Source organism: Anopheles marshallii, chromosome 2 (genome assembly GCF_943734725.1).
Source record: "Anopheles marshallii chromosome 2, idAnoMarsDA_429_01, whole genome shotgun sequence".
Taxonomy (NCBI): Eukaryota; Metazoa; Arthropoda; class Insecta; order Diptera; family Culicidae; genus Anopheles; species Anopheles marshallii.
This window is the reverse complement of record NC_071326.1, coordinates 3,437,060-3,459,404: the sequence shown is the minus strand read 5'-3', so window position 1 is coordinate 3,459,404 and position 22,345 is coordinate 3,437,060. Positions and strand designations below refer to the sequence as shown.

General features: G+C 42.9%; 2 protein-coding genes across 2 annotated transcripts; one reads left to right on the top strand and one right to left on the bottom strand.

Moving 5' to 3' along the window:
* The first annotated feature begins 594 nt into the window (after nt 1-594).
* LOC128709527 (calcium-binding protein 4-like) lies at nt 595-8,778 on the top strand. Its single transcript, XM_053804530.1, has 4 exons — nt 595-628; nt 776-1,035; nt 7,831-8,518; nt 8,616-8,778. The coding sequence occupies exons 1-4, from the start codon at nt 595-597 to the stop codon at nt 8,771-8,773; spliced, it is 1,140 nt and encodes a 379-aa protein (XP_053660505.1). The 3' UTR covers nt 8,774-8,778.
* Nucleotides 8,779-10,285: 1,507 nt separating this feature from the next.
* On the bottom strand, nt 10,286-11,296 carry LOC128719537 (serine/threonine-protein phosphatase Pgam5, mitochondrial). Its single transcript, XM_053813164.1, has 3 exons — nt 11,112-11,296; nt 10,647-11,043; nt 10,286-10,567 (listed from the first exon to the last, which is right to left on the bottom strand). The coding sequence occupies exons 1-3, from the start codon at nt 11,294-11,296 to the stop codon at nt 10,286-10,288; spliced, it is 864 nt and encodes a 287-aa protein (XP_053669139.1).
* Nucleotides 11,297-22,345: the final 11,049 nt, after the last annotated feature.

Genomic DNA, 22,345 nt, shown 5'->3' with positions numbered 1-22,345 from the left:
ACGCAACACGGGAGATAGTGCAAATGCAATCGTACGATTGGCCACTGGAAACGGAATGGAGCAAAAGCAATAAATTGTAGAGATAGCCATTTTTTAAATGTACAACCCGTGTAGGTTAATGCAATTCAGCAGCATGTGACTGACGACGGGGGGAGGGGGGGTTGTAGAATTGCGTTCCCTTTTGCTGTCTGCAAATCGGATTACTCCTCTTTCACAGTGATAAATTGACTTCATTGGATGATATACCGAAGAACAAAAAAAAAACCCATTGACAAATCGCTTCTGTTGCTAAATTCTAAATCAATGGCATTCAATTGGTTGTGCACCAGCTTTTCTCCATTTAACGATATTTGTGTTACTTTCGTTTGTTCGCAGTCCGGTCTCCTCGATCCGACCACTTCATGCACGTTCGAGTTTATGATTGTAATCCTATTTTCCAGCTCTGTGTGTACTTTGCAGTTTAACATCGGGTGACACCCTATGACGACACACGCTGCACAGCACTCACCACAATTCAATTGCACCCAATCGACAAACCAAACTAATCGACCACAGTGTACCAACCCCGACCGAATTTTGTCACTAGCCGCCGAGATGATGCCGAATGAGCGGCTGGGTGGTGTTTATCGTACCGCTTGTGCATAGATTTGAAATTAAACTATTGTATCCCTTTTCTCTGCACTGCTCTCTTTCTTTCCCTCCCGTTCTCTCTTTCTCTCGACACACACGCACATCCATCCGATCCATCCGAACCCACCTCGGCACTTCTGGTCAGAGGACGGTGGGTCTCACTATTCAGGAGATGACTGTCAGGTAACGCCCGTCATCCACGTGCTCCAGTATCCGGGCTGCGTACCGAAGCCCATCCCATCGTTCGCGTGCATTGGCCGCTGTGCCAGCTACATCCAGGTGTCCGGTAGCAAGATCTGGCAGATGGAGCGGTCGTGCATGTGCTGCCAGGAGTCGGGCGAACGGGAAGCGTCCGTATCGCTCTTCTGTCCCAAGGCGAAGAATGGCGAGAAAAAGTTCCGCAAAGTAGGTTTCCGACCATCACCCGTGTGCGCTGATCGTTCGTTCGTTACGGTGTTACGCATGCTGTACGCTTCCATGCGATAAGATAACACCCTTCCCATTTCCCCCGGGGATCCTAATTTGCCTTTGCTGTGCCTTTGCATTCCCCCAAAAAGCTGCTTATATTATTCCGCTTACAACAACCGGCCGTACTTCCGGGAAAGGAACAAAAAAAAAAACACAAACTTTCCAAACTACCATCCCACCTTCCGTAAGCCGAAACTACGCTAACATAATTCCTTCTAGCGCTACTACTTCATGCTTCACAATTTTTGCCCCACAGTCTCAGCTAGCTTGCCGTGGAATAGCGGAAGCCAAAAGTTTCGCTGCTCCCAAACGCCCAAAAGTGTTGCTCACCAGCGCGCCTGTCGTAAGCAAAAAGAAAAAAAACTGACCCGGGCAACACACAAAACCCTAACACTGCTGCATATCTGCTGCACTAAACCCCGTGTCCGCTCCAAAGTTCCTTATGTTTCCCATCTTATCGTTCTGTTTTATTTCCCCACAACAGTGTGAAATGTTTTGCTTGTTCCTGTTTTGGTCTTGCTACAACAACCTGCACCTCAGCTCAAACTCATTATTGTTCCGTGTTTCCGTGTTGCATCCCTGTGGCTCTCCGTTCCTTCCCTGTGTGCATTTGTCCTATTTTTTTTTGTTACAGCTGTACAGTAATTATACTTTTATCTTGCTCTGTTGTTCGCGCTGCTAACTGGTGCCCAAGTATCTGAAGTTACGTTCTGGCTGGCTTCCTAATTTCGTGCGAGAGTAAATTACATAAACAATCTACTCTAACGATGCAAATGCAACGGAAGCGAGTTGTTGAAGCTAAATTAAATTGCGCGCTGCAGGAATTCCAGCCCAGATTTTGTAAAGATTCCAGGAAACAAAAAAATGATATTAACCCATCGCATCCCATTAATCACAGTGACATTATCTTGTTTGTTTTTACGACACCATTTGCCCGTAATGATCGCAATCTTGAGCACTAAATCCATTTACCCAAGCAATAAAACTCAAAAACGTCACCAATTGATGGACAACCGGGCGCATCCATCGGGTAGAAGGAAGGTCGGTCGCAATCGCGCAGACACGATGTCTGCATTCTGAACAGCGAGTCGTAACTTTACAAGCAGCCAGTCAACAAAACGATCGGTGACCTACGGATTGACCGGAATGGGACTACCTTAAGCGGATAACGTATGCACAGCGGCATTGTCGGCACTTACGGCTGGGGATCTGACGCAGGCAAAGTGCAAATAAGAGCAAAACAAACGAGAATACACGTCGACGTAAAGTACGCGCTGGACGGCTGGACCACAACGACGGCACGATGGACACCGTGTTTCAGTTCGTGCGTGAAAACAACAAACAAACATGCAGCTGTACAGGAACGAACAAACTATTGATGACGATTGTCGTCTTCGCGCGAACCATCCCATCATCAGAATATCAGAAATCTGCAATGAGAAAAATAGAAGAGAAAAAAACCCCCATTATTAATCATTCAGTCAACTTTGGGTCATGTGTGTGTCATGATGTAGGGGAACTTACTTACTTGGGGGATGTTTCGACGGTATAACAAACTCCGCAGTCTAGATCTTCTCCAGGACGGGACTTCACGCGTTGTGTGTTGTAGCGAATTCTTCATAAAGTTTCATTTCATTTCGCAGCCATTCGGTCCACAATAACCCTCTCTCCCTCTCTCTCTCTAGAGGTGTTTTTTTTCCTGAAGCATGTGTTGATTGGTGCTCGATAATAGTGCAAACATTCGTTCGTCAAACGATCCGTTCGAGATTGATCGAAACTGGCAGCAAAACGCTATAAACCACCGGTACTAAAAGCCGCTCGCATCACCAACATCCTTGCACGGTTCGGTCGTGGTGAGAAGTGTGTGCCGGGTTTTGGCGTGCGTGGAACAGGAATATATCCAAACATTTCGTCGGGGTTTGGTTTTATGTCGATGTGAACGGCCGTCACCTCTCGGTATCTTCCTTAGCAGCAGCCAAATAAAAAAAAAAAACAAGCCCAACCGTGGCCCAAACCGGTCAAACATCATAATCAGCAACACCCATCAGCAGCATCATCAATCGCAATCACCGTCATCGCGGCAAACGGATCCCAACCCAACCTACCCCGTTCCAGCACCGATCCCTTCCCACCGCCACGCACCTAGGGGCACGAACGCCGACCACCACCACCCATATCGCCCCCATCACGGATTCTACGTAGGCGACCCACACCCCCAAAACCGTTTCAAGTTGGAAGGAAAAATCTTCTCGGCGGTGAACAACTTTCTCACTGCATCGACCTTCGTCAAAGACATCAGACAACTGATCATGGTGAGTACGGCTGTGACGGGTGGGGAATTGGGGAACGGAACATACAGAACTCTTTATGGTCACAAAACACAAACGTAACGCGTGCACGGCAAACACCACACTCAGCGCGCAAAAGGTGTGAAATGGTGTCAGAAATAATGTGGATGATGTGGGAACTTGCTCGAGACTTTCACCGCTTCGGGGCTCCACCTAGCAGCTACAGTTTATAATTCGCTCTGAGCGCTAACATAATTAGATTGCATCCTGAGCTGGGAGCCTCTTTTCACAGTGGAGAACTGTGGGTAGAGTCAGAAGAAACAAAGTATGCCCAACTGCCGAACATTCTTTTCTTCCCGATGAAGCTATTCGAAGCGGAAAAGGCATTCTAACGCTCCGACACAACATTCAGAAAGATCTTAATTAGCAACCGACCATTAATTACTACCGCAGACTAATCGCACACGGCCAACGACGAGCGCGGAGAGATAATGCTAATGAAATTACGTACACGAAGGCATCTTATCACAATTGTATGGCATGACGCGCGGCACAGTCTCACACCTGACACTTTCTCCAGGTTGATTGTAACGCGCAACGGGCACATGACTCCAGTTTCCCACGGTGCGTCACACGACCCCGGTACGGTGGGAGGACGAGTTCATTCGTTTGACATCAACCCCAGCCAAAGGTTGATTCATCCTAATCTGCCATAAATTAATCTACCTAAACTGATTACCGGTCGCGGTCGTCGGTTGGGTAGGTGGGTTACATGTGAGTGGCTTGTTATAAACCTGTCTCTACGACCACCCCGACCGAGGACGGTTCATCAGGAGCGAAACAAAGCGTTATAATTTAGTCATTAGCAAAACCGTCAGGGGCCTACAAACGGTTCCTCGCAAAAACAGCGCATTGCGTCTCTCGGTTCTGCACCGTAAAGCCGTAGCCGGGGATTGGTGTGCCCTGGAGAGTAAGGGTTCGAAGATCTACGGAGGGTTTTGGTATTAGTCCTCCACCCGAACCCGTTTGCTCGTGTGTTAATAATTTCCCTGCGCCCCATCCATTTCCGATGCATGTTCGGATGGAGAATCCCTTGTTCCGTTCCGCTGATACATTGCGGAACTTTGTGGTACAACTTGCGCAACCACATTCACGAGGAAAACAATCCCGTGTCCTGGGGATGTGAACTCGACTGTATGTCGACCCACACCCCACAGGAAGCTTTCTCACCGACTGAAAACTGTATCTAATTTTACATAATGCGAAAGATTTTACGGGGAGAAGCAGAAGAAGGCGCGCTTTCGTACTATTTCCTTGCAAATGGAAGTCTCACGGCACAACATTCAAAGAACGCTTAGACATTAAGCTACCTATTGCGTTTAATGAATTCACCAACTTCCAGCCCGCTTCAACGGTGAGCTGTCTCAGCTGGAATCTGCTTAAGTGCCTCTTAGACACGAGCGAAAACGCCACGCACCGTGAGTGTCGATTGTGTCCTGGCCGTCGAGAAACCATTCCGTGACACATTAATCCTCCACGATCCACGGGCGAACGCGATTACTTCGGCAACTTCATACCTCCGCCGGACAAAGGTCAAGCGATTCAACGGAAAACACTATTTGACCATTAGCTTTTATCGACTTCCTCCTTTCCACGCGCCATGGACACGCTGTGACACGACATGGCAATCTAAGCCATGAATGCTGCTAGCGTTGTGCGACCTACTGCTGGCTACACTAAATGTGTCTGTCATAGCAGTTGTGGTTCGTCCTTCGGTGCTCCCGGCATCTGGAGTGGTACATTTATGGGACACGATCCACTGATTGCATGTACGCTGCGGAACCATTTCCTTCACAGCGGATTCATTTGCTCTCCTTGAAGTGTTTAACCTTTGGCGCTAGAAAGGAACTGTCAGTGTCTCGGGGCTCCATTACCTTCCGGCGTTCCGTGTGGCGGATGATAACTGATCTCGTCTCTGCTGTACTTGCATGCTTAAACTGTGCTCACTAAATACGATTGGAAATTTGCAAACCGGGCAGCAGAAATGATTCAATTCCACTGACCAAAAAAGCTCTCGCTAAGATGCGCTTAAGGTCCATCAAAATTTCCCCCGAGGGTTTAGAAGTTGTGAACGAACTTATTAAAGAGCCGTGGATTTATTCTGCCAGTGCCAACTCTACATTGGGTTTTGCCCTGTTCGAAACATTATTCTCGCCAAAACCCAACATTCGTGGTGTGTAAGCGACGGTGTAGCCGGTCCCAACATTCTGCCAAAAGTCGGCAAAGAACTCACAACCAGCACACAGCAGCTCGACACCGTGTCGCAAAACGGGGACGCATTTTAATGAGCCACCGTGCGACGTGATCGCAGCGTATCAATGTCATTAAATTTACAATTTCCCGTAAATGATGCCTATCGCGAAAGAAGTGATTCGATTTCCATTATGTGACTTGTTGCTCGCCGTCAGCGTGCAGCGTCCTCAGGCACCGTCGTGCTGCGTCGGGTGACGACGGACACTTGACGATAATAAGGGCCTGTCGCGGCTTGTCATTCCCATTTAACCTCGCCGTACGTATCACTGTTTCCAAAGCTGTCGCGTTGTGACAATGTTTCGATTAAGTGTTCACGGAACGCGCTAGAGTGAATCGATTTTTGTCGTCCTGACGGTGATGATGATGATGATGATGAAACGATTAGCGACCGATGGCGTACACAAAAGGCCAAACGACACGGGGTGCCGAAATGCCGCTACCAGATGGTGCAACCTGAAGCGATACAGCGTGATAATTGGCTACTGTGCCGTACCGACAGTGGAGGGTTCACAAATTTCCAAAAAACCTGCTTAAATGTTCACACTAGCCACGAGGCAACATGAGGAGGCTTTAGGTTCAGGGCGGTCAGGTGATGGTAAGTGTTTCATTTTCAACGTATCAGTTGCACCATCTGGATACACCATGCGCCTTTATAAGGTTCTCCTTTAATGGCTTTCGCTAGGTCTACGCGCCTTTCCGATTGTTTCCGTATTGACTGAAAAGCACATCTGAGGGGCTTTAACTTCCACCATTGATGCTTTCACAAGGATAAAATTAATTCCTTCCGACGACTACCGAAAACCGACGCATAATTATATCGACAAAACGAAAGCGTTACACTGCTCCGCCGCTGGCAACATACAGAAACATCAAAAACTCGTCAAATATTTGCCAACAATTCACTTTGAAGCAGCGGCAGCTCAGCCACTCCACCTACTGCGGGCACATAGCGAAATCCGAAGCGAAAATAAACTTTATGCTTAAAATATGGTACGAAAAATCAATACCATCATTCGCATCCTCATGTCCCTGTCACGCGTTCTACTATCTGCCCGGCGGTTTGTTTTTAATACTACCAATCGTATCGGATGGGATTGGTCCATTCAATTCCCTTGAGGTTCGCAAATTATACTTTCATTGTTGGACGACTGACCGGACCCGGAATCGTCGCGAGCTGCCATAGGCAAACATTTCGAGCCGTTTAAGCGATTGTTGTAACCGCGAGGACTATTTTGCCTTTAACGTCTGCAGAAGAAGGAGAATCGCTTCTTTCACACGAGAGTTCTTCTGTCAACAATCCTCCAAGGATTTTGCCTAGAAATACAAGGAATGCAATCACATGTTCGTTTAAAGATCATTAAAAATGCAAGCTGCTTGCTTGGTGGAGTGCATTTCCGCAATTGAAATTGAAAATAGAAGTCCTGCTTCCCAAAGTTCCTGTCGTGTTGTGTGTTTTCTCAAGAAGAAGCGATTTTTCCCGTTCGCTTTACTGATTATATCTGCAAGTAAATCAAATCATTTGCTGTTGAAATAGTAAAGTGAACCACATTTGACACGTGAGAACGGTCTACGTTTGGATACTCTGGAATGGCTTAAGATACTGAGAAGGGATCCTCAATGTGTTTTGGTCCCAAAATCGGTCCCGGAGACATGTTTTCAATTTTCTTGGTCCTTTCCAAAGGGAGTAAAGTGAAAGAAATTGTATGCATTAGTGATCAATACCTTGGTAGCGTACCTTAAATTTGCTGACATGATGAAGACAGGCATTACATCGATTCTAATTCACTGTTCTTCAGGAAACCTCGGTCGAAAAACGTTGAACTGTTTGCTTTATCAACATTAAAGCACATTACATTTCACTTCCCAAAGCTAGCAAACAGTAGCGTACGGTTGTGGGGCTTGTTTATTCGATTTGACCGATAACATATCCACTTGTCAACGGGTGGATTATAAGGGAACGCAGGACACACGGTTCATTTTGGGGTGAAACCCTTGTTCTCTCTGGTGGTATTGAATCAATTGCTCCACCCATTACCGTGTGCAATCAGATGGGGTTGAGCAGCAGCGCATAAACTCGTACCACCGACCTAAGCAAACATTTTCCTTTTGCCCAAATTTTTGCCCACCACAGACCCGTCAGACAAACAACGACCCTTCGACAGCACCGGAAGCGGGATCTAATGCAACAGGCGCGGGCAACGACCAGCAGCAATATTCGCACCGGCCCGAATCCACCAGCGGCCACAGTGGCCGTTCGAGTTCACGGTCTCCCATCGATCCGTACCGGCAGGACAGCATTAACCAACCGCCCAGCGACAGTTCCAGCCTGGACGGGAACGTGTTCGCCGATGGGGCGAACGTGCCACTGCACAGCAAACAGCGCCGCTCGCAGACAACCGATTCGCTCACTTCCGGCAACAACATCAGCTACAGCCTAAACAAACGCTTCATCTCCAAGAACCAAATGAAGGAGTTCCGGGAAGCGTTCCGGCTGTTCGACAAGGACAACGATGGGTCGATCACGAAGGAGGAGCTCGGCACGGTGATGCGCTCGCTCGGCCAGTTTGCCCGGGTCGAGGAGCTGCAGGAGATGCTGCTGGAGATCGATGTGGACGGCGATGGGAACGTCAGCTTCGAGGAGTTTGTCGACATCATGTCCAACATGACGGATACGGTCGCGGAAACGTCGGCCGATCAGGAGGAGCGCGAATTGCGCGACGCGTTCCGCGTGTTCGACAAACACAACCGGGGCTACATCACCGCGTCCGATCTACGAGCGGTGCTGCAGTGTTTGGGCGAAGATTTGGATGAAGAAGAAAGTGAGTAGAGCCGTTATCTGACACCGCGCTGTGCTGTGCGCTTGATTGTAACGAAATACACTCTCTGTTTTTTTTTTCTATCTCAACACCTCTGCAGTCGAGGACATGATCAAAGAGGTGGACGTGGATGGCGATGGGCGGATCGATTTCTACGAGTTCGTCCATGCGCTCGGTGAGCCGGAAGATTCCCAGGAAAACGACGAGGACGATGAAATCGTTTCGCAACGCTCGCCATCGTTTGATGTGCAAGTTTAAACCAAAACTCACCCCGCCACCGCGCCAACGCGCTGGGGTTTCGATCGGCACGAGTCTGCGAGCCGGATCCGATTGGGAAATTCCGATCGGAGAAGCAACATATTAAAAGAAGCACAAGTAAAACGGCACAACAAGTTTTATCGTACGTTCAAGAGGGGAAGGAAGTATGAAATATAATCGTATTTTTGCTTCATCATAACTTGATAGATGTGAAGTAACTCGCTCGAAAGATACCATTTTCAATGTTCTGCAAGTGCACGACAAAGACGACGAAGACGCACAGTGACACAGTGACACAAAGAGGGCGCACCCTTGCTCGCATAACTTACAAAAGCCAAATTTTTAAACTCTTTTTCCATCGTATTTACCGTTTCCAAAAGCAAATAAAACCAAAAATATTAACAAAAGAAACTATACACTGAGATTTAACATGCAAGCAATTACTAAATACCATATTTGATAGAATAATAATGAAGAGTATCAACTCACGATGAAGAGGCGCAAGCACGAAAGGTGGAAAGCAAACCAAATTAAAGATATCGAGAAAAGTGACATTTTTTCCGAAACTCTCTCTCTCTCCTTTTGCTATCATCTAATGAATATTCATCCACTATGATATGTATGTACACGCAGGTACTACGAAAAACATATCAACCGCAAAGGATGATGATGATTGTAGCGGATCTTTCGGTAGTTCTAATTCAAACATAGTTATTTGGATCATCGTTACGTATCGTTCGTTCTGATGATTAAGCTGTACATTTATCTCAGTTTTGATCCTTTCAACGATCGTTCAAGATCACGGAAGGTGATAAGGTGTCGGCTATACGCCACCGAAACTCAAAAAAAAAAGAAACTATTAGCTAATAGATATGGGGAATTAAGAAAAAAAAATCGTTAATATACCAATCAACACTCTTTTAGGCATTTGTTTGCGTTGTTGCATTGTGTATACGTTTTGCGCAAGCTTATGCATTATGGTTCCGATAGTGACGAAGCATCGTACAGTGCTGTTGGAGTTATATTTTAAAGTAAAACACAAATATCCACTAAATCAAACACATACGATACTATACTAAAGATGCTACCAAATCATTGCAACCACGCGTAATCAAGTACCAAAGTTTTGCAAAACGAAAAAATCACAACGTTCGTTACCACATTTGACCCATGTACAATCTGGAGAGTAACACAGAACATCAATAAAAGCTAAGGGATTTTATGTATGTTTCAATGCATCATCGTTGCATGTGAATTTTGTGCATCCGAAATGTAACGTTGTTAGAACGACAGGAAAATGAAATCACCTACCTTTTTACGACCGGCCCCTCGGGAAACGCTGCGTTTTAATGTAGTTCTTTCAGTATTCAGTAAACGAATTTAATGCTTCGTTTCGATGGATTCTTATTCCTAAAATGTAGCGATATTCCTCCGAGATTGCATTTCACTTTACACTGCAACATTGTTGCCGCACCTTTGATTAACTTACTCACGCCAATAGACTCACCCATTCTATCGTGTAAGACAATCCTTCGGCATGTGACCACAGTCGCCTAGCGTGCGTAGTGACACCCGTCCATCCGGGTATATGGATACCCAGGTTAGCGATGCGTGCCCGAGCGAAATGCGTAGCCATCCTTCGGCGGGATACTGTAAAGCACGACACACGAAATAACGTATCACGTTTGCGTGACATACGATGATGGTGTACGAGTCCGACTTCTGGGACGGATCGGCACGGTAGAAATATTTCCGGAATGCACTCTCGATACGAGCACCATCCTGGAAAAACTGCTAAAAAAGCGCAGCGAGTGTATGTACGTTAGTTAGTTAAAGAATAACTTTTAATTCCAAGGGACCCTAGAATCCTTACCGATGCTTCAGGACGCCAGTGACCAACCGGTGGTTCCGGAGGAATGGGCGATCCTTCCTCTAGCAGTGGACAGTTAACCAGCTTTAGATGCATCAATGATTTGCCTATTATCTCCGCTGTCTCTTGTGCGCGGGTCATCGTCGAACGAACGATTTCATCGTACGGTAGAGCGAGATGCTTCAGTCGCTCTCCACTCAAGGCGGCCTGTTTACGTCCCAGCTCGGTTAACGTTCGCTGACTGTCGGTCATTCCGTCGAGATTGTACTGGCCATGACGTACCAAAATCAGATGGCGTATGGCACGACCTTTCTTCATTTCCACCGCCTTATTGTAATCGTTTTGCGATTCTGGATCATCAACTTTTTTAAGTGGTTTTACGAGACTTTTCGGATCCCGGCTAGAAATAGGAAGATGTGCTAAGTTTAACAAAATGCATGTAACGTTAATATTTCCCGAAGCACTTACTGGTCCCAGTTCCATTCCCATCGTGCACACGGAGACGGTTCATAGTTGGTTGTGAATGAATTTTCGACTGTCTGGCGTTCTGGGGAGGTTTTCGAAAGAAACCAATAACCGGATGCACCACCAACCACACCGATCACTGAACCTGAGACAAGCTTTTTGGACATAAAACGGCTCCAAACCCCCATGGTGTAAAGTTGCAGTCTCAGTCTTTCGTCAAAAACAAGTTGAGGTTAGAACACGAATGCCGGCGAACCAACACAAACAATGATTATTCTTCGGTTAAAATACAACGTATAGCTAGTAGGTCGTTCTACAACCTTTAAGTTTTCTATTTCCTTAAACCAAAACAACTATCACAATAAAATTGAACAGCAGAATAAACTATTAAGTACGGATTGAGTAAAACACAACGGAACTTATTTTTCCCGCGGATGTTTTCCTTTTTCTTTGCAAATGTTGTCAAACCGAAATGTCTCCGCATGTTTATAATGTAGAGTTGCAAACGTTGCCGTTAACCCTTTTGGTCTGCGGCATGTGCGAATTCGAAAGGTCGACCGATTTTTGGGAATGTTTTGTTCTAGTCCGTAATATTCTAGTCATGAAATGTTCTAATTTTGCTATGAGGAACACATTCAAAATACTGAAATAATAAGGCTTCTTCAACCCTTATTGCATATTAAAAAAACGCACATCCGACAGCAAGAACTTCCCCCTCCAAAAGAAGCTGTGCAATCGCGAGATAGTTTTCTTGGTAAAAAGGTAAAATAGAGTCCCAAACAAACATTTGACATTTCGAAAGTGCTAAGGGGCTGCGCACACGCAATGTGTGTTTCTTTCAATCGCTGGTGTGTTGTTTGTTTACATTTGGCATCGTGATCGTTACTGTGCAGGGAAGTGATGATTTTGTCCTCGCTTTGGATTTTATTCTGTTAATTGTTGTACAGTGTTTTAATTAATTTATGTTTCAGCTAATTTTATGCGACCTGCCGTGTACCGTTGGCGGATTTTTGCAGAATGATGCAATGCAGGTGATCGTTTGGTGATATTTTCCGGGCCGGTGCAACTCCCGGTCGAATGATTGCTATCGGAGGATGCAGCAGTAGACGAAGTGTATGACAACAGTAGGCGCAACGGTACCAGCGCTAGCAGCTAAAATGATGCGCCAAAACTCCCGGAATATGTTTTCTACCGCTGGAAATTGCTACCGGATGTTTTCCACCAACGTTTGGATGCGGCAGCAGCGGCTACTGGCGACAGTTCGTCTGCTATCCGAGCAGACTGAGGCACATTCCCGTTGAATGTTTGTCGTCTGATTATGCAGCAGCATAATCCAGGAGAACTCCCTGCGCGAAGTTCACCGCCAGAGGTTACCGTTGGAAAAGTGATAGGAGTGTTTTGTCATATACAAGTGATTGGTTATTGTATTAGGATGTGCACCGGATTGTTGAGTTATGTGTGCGTTAAATATATGTTGTATGTATGTTGTAAAGATATGTTGTATGAAAAAAGAAAACATCATCAGATAATATAAAACATAATCGTATGCCTAGCGTGATCGTGCTGTGGAAGATATTTTAGTGCGAGACATCCGAAAACGCTGGTGGAATTTAGGCTTAGTAGACACGTGTGCATAACGCCGTTGAGTGATATTCTGGTCGAATAATACTTACGGTGGCTGAACGTCTTGTAGAACCATCGTAGCTCTTGTAGAACCATCGTGTGTTGTAATTGAACATTGTTTCCTGTTTCACGGATGCTAGATCGCGTTAATTAATCATCAAAAGAAGGATATGTTACGATGTATAGCAGCATCGTCATGTGTCTGTCCTTCTTCATAAACCTTCTAATTAAGTGGTTCGGTTTCAGTTTATACGTTAAATATGGTAGTTGCTACTCTGCGGAAAAAAAGAAACCGTATTGCTGTTACACTTCGCCTTATGAATCGGCTGGGCAAAGGTGCAGTGATTCAGAAGCATCTTGAATTCGGCTCTGCCTCTTACAGATTTCAGACCATCGTAAAGTTCGCAGATAGAACAGATGCACGGGCCAGCTTGCCAGTGAAGTGGATCTAGTGCTTGCTGATCAGTAGCTCGTAGTGGAATCAGAGGGAATGAAGCACATGCGTTTAATTAGTTCCAATTCTACCGTCGGGATGGCACATACGTGACGTATGAAGTTAGTAGCCGAATGGATAGCACAGCTGGAAACGATCACTGTTAAATAAATAACAAAATTTACTCAACAACAAGTGCGTTCGTTGCCGAATCAAGTATCAATCAAGTTAAGTCAAGTTCATATCCAGGGTTACGTAGCGAACGGATAACGAATCTATGCAGCATCTCGTAGTAGAAGAATAAACGAAGGTATTTCTTTTAATTTTACCTGCTTTTTTTCTTTATTCATCAATGCAGTGCCGTCATAGACTAACGAGTTAACAGGATGTTAATAGGTTTATGGAGTTTGATTTAAATACAGAAGTGTTCGATATTGTTCTCTTGGATTGCACTGATTGATTTTCTGATACAAACTTAAATTACAAATTCATTTGATTGCTTAGATTGGATCTGATTTTTTGGTTGAAATGGATGCGATAAAAGCGAACATAAATTAATTCGGCGATTCGTTACACAAAAAACTGCTTCTGTGTTTAATATATTTACATTATTTCAATGCACGGATGAAATACATATCTCAACTGTTGTCCCCACAGTCAAATTTATAAAGTATGATAGAAAATAACGAACGAATGTAATTTTTTAAAATAAAGAAATTTAAATCAGATGTAGTTAGTTAATGTTAAATACAATACTCATTTGATAGCAGCCGACTTATTTGTATTTAACATTTATCATAACCTATACTAAAACACATAAATTTGATATTTCATAGCTTTAACGTCGCGTAAATGTTACAAAAATACATAAAACTTTATTAGTTAAACGGTACAACGCGCAAAGCCATCCGTTTCTGGATAGCAGCTGACGCTCTCTGATCGGGATCGAAATAACGATCTCGTAAATGCCGATCCTTGTTACCGGGCACTCGTGCTCATCAACCGACGAGAGGCTTCTTGCGGAGAGCACACGTGAGTACCAGTTTATGCGTTACGCACGCAACAATAACTAACCTTACTTCTGAGCAAATGCGAAATCTTGACGATTTGATACCTTTGTTCCCTGTATGCAATCATACTTCCTACAGCGGACATATGAGGTAAGTATGGTGCCATATCTGTCGTACTCCTGATTTACAATTATGGCCCCTGCTATTCCTAATTTACATCGACTATCTATTCCACTGCTGTACCAATGAGATCATACCTGACGTATGCAAAAGTTGTGAAAATTTTCACTGCAGTCAAGTGACTATCGGCATCTGCAGGAGCAGACAAAATAATCAAAGCTTATCCCGGGCATACTTGACTCGACAGTTATTAAATGTTAGTTTTTTTTCCTTTTTTTTATTTTTACAAGGAGAGTGGATCTTCTAAAAGACACCCATACCCCGGGTAGTGTGGGATTCTTACCCACTAAAAACTCTCCTTCATATGCGGCGTAAGCTTCTTCCGACACCATTGAAACCAATATAGCGCAGATCAATAAAATTGGAAAATCTGAAAAACAGATAATCAATGGTTGGTTTTTTCGGAAGAGCTTGATAGCAAGTATGCACCAACAGAGTACATCCTTGAAAAAAAATTGTAATTCCCGCAAACCCTCCATGCTCGTGAAATAAATTTTCATCGAGAAAAAGATGTGCTGGAAAGAGCTACCGCCAGCTGGTAGGTTGTTGCCTCGTTCGTTCAGAACGCAGATGTAGCTAAAACGAAAATACAGTGTTAAAAAATTGTTCAAAGCATCTTTATATTCACTTAGATAGCTTACCGCTTAAAATATGTCACACATTAACGCCACAATGATGCAATGGCCTATGAAAACGATCTGAAAGCTGGAAATAGACGCTAAAAGAAATATCACATTTATGCTTAAATTTTTTTTTGTTTTTTTTTTTTTTACAAGGAGGAGAAATCTGGTCCAACTTGGCATGTTACTGCCAAAACCCTCCTCCTCCTTGGGTCCGTATCGCATTTGATCTTCTCAGGACCATGTGAGAAGTTGCTGTGGGCCGCCCTGCTGAAGGAAAAAATAAAAATTATTTAAAATTTCCTACTTCGTTCCCCAAGGCATCAAGAAAGGAGACAAATACATCGTCATTGCATCGTCGAAATTGATGCTCAGCAAAGTAGTGTTCTATATTACTTTTTATATTCGTCCCTTTTTTCTTCAAAAATGCCTTCAACCATCGCCATACGTTCTCAATCCGTTGCGTATTGATGGTGTTATCGCTCGGGTTGAGAAAGTGGATGGAATGGTTGACTGTCGCATGGGGAAATCCATGGGCCATTAGCCCATTGTAACCGGCCCAACAGTCGGTCATGATTGTGGTACCGGCTTCCACATGCCGTACCACAAGATCGTTGAGGGTGGCTTGTGAGCGGTTTAGAACACGCTCAAGGAAAATTTCGCTCGTTTCACGGCATATACCTCCCACAAGCCATTGCGTGTTAGACGCACTTACCCGGCCGACATTGTACTTTCGACGAGAGATGGCAGTCTCGTCGATTTCCACCGTCATACCGGGCCCTCCGATCTTCCCACTGGTGCAAACGAACGTTTCCCAAAGAAACGTTCGAATAGTTTCATAAAACTTCAGCACCGTTTTGTGGGTGACGTTAATTTCCCTGGCGCAACGAGCAGCATCCGCATTGTTGGCCCACTCATAACAGCAGCGCATAAGCTTGCCTAGCGCAAGCTTATGGTTATAAAATATAGAGCCAACACGGATGCTGCTTGTTCCGCCACACTGATAATCGTTGCATACATACCTGTATCCATCGATGCCCTTATACCGCTTCAACCGCATATCCCCAGCACATTTCGGACACAGAACCTGGGGCTGAAGTAGTGCTCGCTGCTGCATCCATAAAATGCCTCCTAGATCGTTCTGAAAAATAGCAGTCAAAGAGTTAGAGTTGTATGCCATTGCAAACAACACTTTCACTACGTTAGCGAAATTAATCACTATTTGGCGCCAAAATTTAATGACGCTTACTGTAAAGTGAGGGAGTATAGGAAAGCTATACATTACCGATCCCAATACATGTATAAGCAAATAATGGATAGCTCGAATGTAAGTTTACACGAACGTATTATCCATTTGTTGAAAAATGGGATGGTTTTACATAATTGTAGATGAATTGCCATAAGAATGTTTTATTTCATTACAGGAAACAATAAAAAACAATAGAAACAAGTGAAAAATATATTTGAAACCAATTTCATTTTCATGCTTGATAATTAGTACAGGAAAATCCGTTACATTTAGTACATGTCCGGATAATCACCATTATCGTAGTGTGCGTAATTGTTGACATATAATCCATCAAGTAAACAAACCATTCCTGTTCGTATGATCAAACCGTATACAATAATCTGAAACGCATTATCATATGCAGTGCCTTAACCTGTAAGGGCAGCGGGCTTAATGCACGCATACTGTGCAGCCAAGTGGGGCCCGAACTGGAAAAGGGACTCGAAGTCACAAAGAACCGCCTACCGGTCAGCAGATGTAATGTGATAGAGGAATAATAAACCATGTTTGTTCTGTTCTTTGTTTACAAAGTGCAGTCGAAAAAGCACCTGTATTAGAAGGTACAAGGTTTCATAAGCCCCCATTATCGATACATTCGTGATGCATTTAACATCTTGTAGAATTTGCGAGTTTAGCCGCTTGAGACAGGTTCTATTTCAACAAATCATCCGACTCGTCGAAGATGCACTTCTAATCCTGGAAGAGTTCTATCTGCTGCTTTCTCATTCATTTCTAATTTCCCACGTTCTGCCGGGTCTCGCACTGTAGTATTTGGGCACGTGTTGCATTCGCCATAGTGCCATAGTGTGCGCCTGCACTCATTATCAAACCGTTCGCTCTTCTGATTAAATGTTATGCATTCAATTAGTCACTCGCACAAGTTTTTGAAAACTTGTTTTACCACGCATCAGTGCTCAAATGCAGTGCAAAAATCAACGCTCCTTGTAGCAAATAAATATCAGCCATATATAGATAAAAAAAATCATCGCTTTATTGATTACCGAAATCCGCAGAAATGACTGCACCGCTTTGTAGTAACTCTTTGGTACATATTTGGTACGTATATGAATATAATATGCTCTGTGCGTTCCATTCCACTACGTAACATGTATGTTCGCGCTGCTTCGATCTGCTTTACTTTGGTAGAGGGTAAGCTACATACGAATGCAGCACAAAGTCTACACAAGGGGTACTTATACTATTTATTATTTTTATTTGGGCACTACTGAAGTGCAACTTTTCATAATGCAATAAGTACTTGTTTAATCGCAGTGACTACTACCTAAAAAAATGTTCTACTGCCTACTCGGGGTAGATCATATGTTTTGTATAGAAGTTTGCATATGCTCTGGTCGCAAAGTTAATATCTTTTGATTTACTGGCCCTATTTGCTTGAAATTTTGAAGAAAGGTTGAGCTTCTTGTTGTTTAACTAGTAATATGTATATAAGAATTTTAATATTTTTTTCTGTTAATTATTTGCTTTCGTCATTTTTAACTTATATCTACTGTAGCCAATTGTTCGCTAACCAAGATTTTTATTTTTAAATTTGGTCATCTTTGTTCTTTATATTTATATATTTTGCTCTAGTCATCCTTGCAAATTTGTTATGCATGACTGGCTGAACGCATGTCCTAAACGGAACAATATATTATTTTTTATTGAGAGTAAAACAAAAACTAGAAGCGACATTTAAAATTGATATTGTAGTAAGTTGAAAAGGATAATAGAACACGTGTCTCGTACACGACATTGCTGTATAATTTTATTGCTACCTCTGGTTGATACAGCCAATTGATTTTAATAAACTTACTGCTTCGGGTTAACAATAGAATGTATCCGTGCATGAAATGCTCCTTCTTTTATACTCATTTCCCAACACATAGATGTCTACTTGATTAAGGAAAAAGTTAATTAACCATTGAATCAAATGAATTACTTTAAAAACCAACCTATACACACGCTCTTTCACTGTTGTGGCTCTTACAAAAATGCTCTAAGCATAGTTATGTTACTATGCGAACACCTGTGGAAAATGTTTTCCTCAGCCAATGAAATGGTTTTAAAAATTGTCCAAAAATACACTTTTATGCTCTTAATAAATATAAGAGCCACAACAGTGAAAGAGCGTGTGTATAGGTTGGTTTTTAAAGTAATTCATTTGATTCAATGGTTAATTAACTTTTTCCTTAATCAAGTAGACATCTATGTGTTGGGAAATGAGTATAAAAGAAGGAGCATTTCATGCACGGATACATTCTATTGTTAACCCGAAGCAGTAAGTTTATTAAAATCAATTGGCTGTATCAACCAGAGGTAGCAATAAAATTATACAGCAATGTCGTGTACGAGACACGTGTTCTATTATCCTTTTCAACTTACTACAATATCAATTTTAAATGTCGCTTCTAGTTTTTGTTTTACTCTCAATAAAAAATAATATATTGTTCCGTTTAGGACATGCGTTCAGCCAGTCATGCATAACAAATTTGCAAGGATGACTAGAGCAAAATATATAAATATAAAGAACAAAGATGACCAAATTTAAAAATAAAAATCTTGGTTAGCGAACAATTGGCTACAGTAGATATAAGTTAAAAATGACGAAAGCAAATAATTAACAGAAAAAAATATTAAAATTCTTATATACATATTACTAGTTAAACAACAAGAAGCTCAACCTTTCTTCAAAATTTCAAGCAAATAGGGCCAGTAAATCAAAAGATATTAACTTTGCGACCAGAGCATATGCAAACTTCTATACAAAACATATGATCTACCCCGAGTAGGCAGTAGAACATTTTTTTAGGTAGTAGTCACTGCGATTAAACAAGTACTTATTGCATTATGAAAAGTTGCACTTCAGTAGTGCCCAAATAAAAATAATAAATAGTATAAGTACCCCTTGTGTAGACTTTGTGCTGCATTCGTATGTAGCTTACCCTCTACCAAAGTAAAGCAGATCGAAGCAGCGCGAACATACATGTTACGTAGTGGAATGGAACGCACAGAGCATATTATATTCATATACGTACCAAATATGTACCAAAGAGTTACTACAAAGCGGTGCAGTCATTTCTGCGGATTTCGGTAATCAATAAAGCGATGATTTTTTTTATCTATATATGGCTGATATTTATTTGCTACAAGGAGCGTTGATTTTTGCACTGCATTTGAGCACTGATGCGTGGTAAAACAAGTTTTCAAAAACTTGTGCGAGTGACTAATTGAATGCATAACATTTAATCAGAAGAGCGAACGGTTTGATAATGAGTGCAGGCGCACACTATGGCACTATGGCGAATGCAACACGTGCCCAAATACTACAGTGCGAGACCCGGCAGAACGTGGGAAATTAGAAATGAATGAGAAAGCAGCAGATAGAACTCTTCCAGGATTAGAAGTGCATCTTCGACGAGTCGGATGATTTGTTGAAATAGAACCTGTCTCAAGCGGCTAAACTCGCAAATTCTACAAGATGTTAAATGCATCACGAATGTATCGATAATGGGGGCTTATGAAACCTTGTACCTTCTAATACAGGTGCTTTTTCGACTGCACTTTGTAAACAAAGAACAGAACAAACATGGTTTATTATTCCTCTATCACATTACATCTGCTGACCGGTAGGCGGTTCTTTGTGACTTCGAGTCCCTTTTCCAGTTCGGGCCCCACTTGGCTGCACAGTATGCGTGCATTAAGCCCGCTGCCCTTACAGGTTAAGGCACTGCATATGATAATGCGTTTCAGATTATTGTATACGGTTTGATCATACGAACAGGAATGGTTTGTTTACTTGATGGATTATATGTCAACAATTACGCACACTACGATAATGGTGATTATCCGGACATGTACTAAATGTAACGGATTTTCCTGTACTAATTATCAAGCATGAAAATGAAATTGGTTTCAAATATATTTTTCACTTGTTTCTATTGTTTTTTATTGTTTCCTGTAATGAAATAAAACATTCTTATGGCAATTCATCTACAATTATGTAAAACCATCCCATTTTTCAACAAATGGATAATACGTTCGTGTAAACTTACATTCGAGCTATCCATTATTTGCTTATACATGTATTGGGATCGGTAATGTATAGCTTTCCTATACTCCCTCACTTTACAGTAAGCGTCATTAAATTTTGGCGCCAAATAGTGATTAATTTCGCTAACGTAGTGAAAGTGTTGTTTGCAATGGCATACAACTCTAACTCTTTGACTGCTATTTTTCAGAACGATCTAGGAGGCATTTTATGGATGCAGCAGCGAGCACTACTTCAGCCCCAGGTTCTGTGTCCGAAATGTGCTGGGGATATGCGGTTGAAGCGGTATAAGGGCATCGATGGATACAGGTATGTATGCAACGATTATCAGTGTGGCGGAACAAGCAGCATCCGTGTTGGCTCTATATTTTATAACCATAAGCTTGCGCTAGGCAAGCTTATGCGCTGCTGTTATGAGTGGGCCAACAATGCGGATGCTGCTCGTTGCGCCAGGGAAATTAACGTCACCCACAAAACGGTGCTGAAGTTTTATGAAACTATTCGAACGTTTCTTTGGGAAACGTTCGTTTGCACCAGTGGGAAGATCGGAGGGCCCGGTATGACGGTGGAAATCGACGAGACTGCCATCTCTCGTCGAAAGTACAATGTCGGCCGGGTAAGTGCGTCTAACACGCAATGGCTTGTGGGAGGTATATGCCGTGAAACGAGCGAAATTTTCCTTGAGCGTGTTCTAAACCGCTCACAAGCCACCCTCAACGATCTTGTGGTACGGCATGTGGAAGCCGGTACCACAATCATGACCGACTGTTGGGCCGGTTACAATGGGCTAATGGCCCATGGATTTCCCCATGCGACAGTCAACCATTCCATCCACTTTCTCAACCCGAGCGATAACACCATCAATACGCAACGGATTGAGAACGTATGGCGATGGTTGAAGGCATTTTTGAAGAAAAAAGGGACGAATATAAAAAGTAATATAGAACACTACTTTGCTGAGCATCAATTTCGACGATGCAATGACGATGTATTTGTCTCCTTTCTTGATGCCTTGGGGAACGAAGTAGGAAATTTTAAATAATTTTTATTTTTTCCTTCAGCAGGGCGGCCCACAGCAACTTCTCACATGGTCCTGAGAAGATCAAATGCGATACGGACCCAAGGAGGAGGAGGGTTTTGGCAGTAACATGCCAAGTTGGACCAGATTTCTCCTCCTTGTAAAAAAAAAAAAAACAAAAAAAAATTTAAGCATAAATGTGATATTTCTTTTAGCGTCTATTTCCAGCTTTCAGATCGTTTTCATAGGCCATTGCATCATTGTGGCGTTAATGTGTGACATATTTTAAGCGGTAAGCTATCTAAGTGAATATAAAGATGCTTTGAACAATTTTTTAACACTGTATTTTCGTTTTAGCTACATCTGCGTTCTGAACGAACGAGGCAACAACCTACCAGCTGGCGGTAGCTCTTTCCAGCACATCTTTTTCTCGATGAAAATTTATTTCACGAGCATGGAGGGTTTGCGGGAATTACAATTTTTTTTCAAGGATGTACTCTGTTGGTGCATACTTGCTATCAAGCTCTTCCGAAAAAACCAACCATTGATTATCTGTTTTTCAGATTTTCCAATTTTATTGATCTGCGCTATATTGGTTTCAATGGTGTCGGAAGAAGCTTACGCCGCATATGAAGGAGAGTTTTTAGTGGGTAAGAATCCCACACTACCCGGGGTATGGGTGTCTTTTAGAAGATCCACTCTCCTTGTAAAAATAAAAAAAAGGAAAAAAAACTAACATTTAATAACTGTCGAGTCAAGTATGCCCGGGATAAGCTTTGATTATTTTGTCTGCTCCTGCAGATGCCGATAGTCACTTGACTGCAGTGAAAATTTTCACAACTTTTGCATACGTCAGGTATGATCTCATTGGTACAGCAGTGGAATAGATAGTCGATGTAAATTAGGAATAGCAGGGGCCATAATTGTAAATCAGAAGTACGACAGATATGGCACCATACTTACCTCATATGTCCGCTGTAGGAAGTATGATTGCATACAGGGAACAAAGGTATCAAA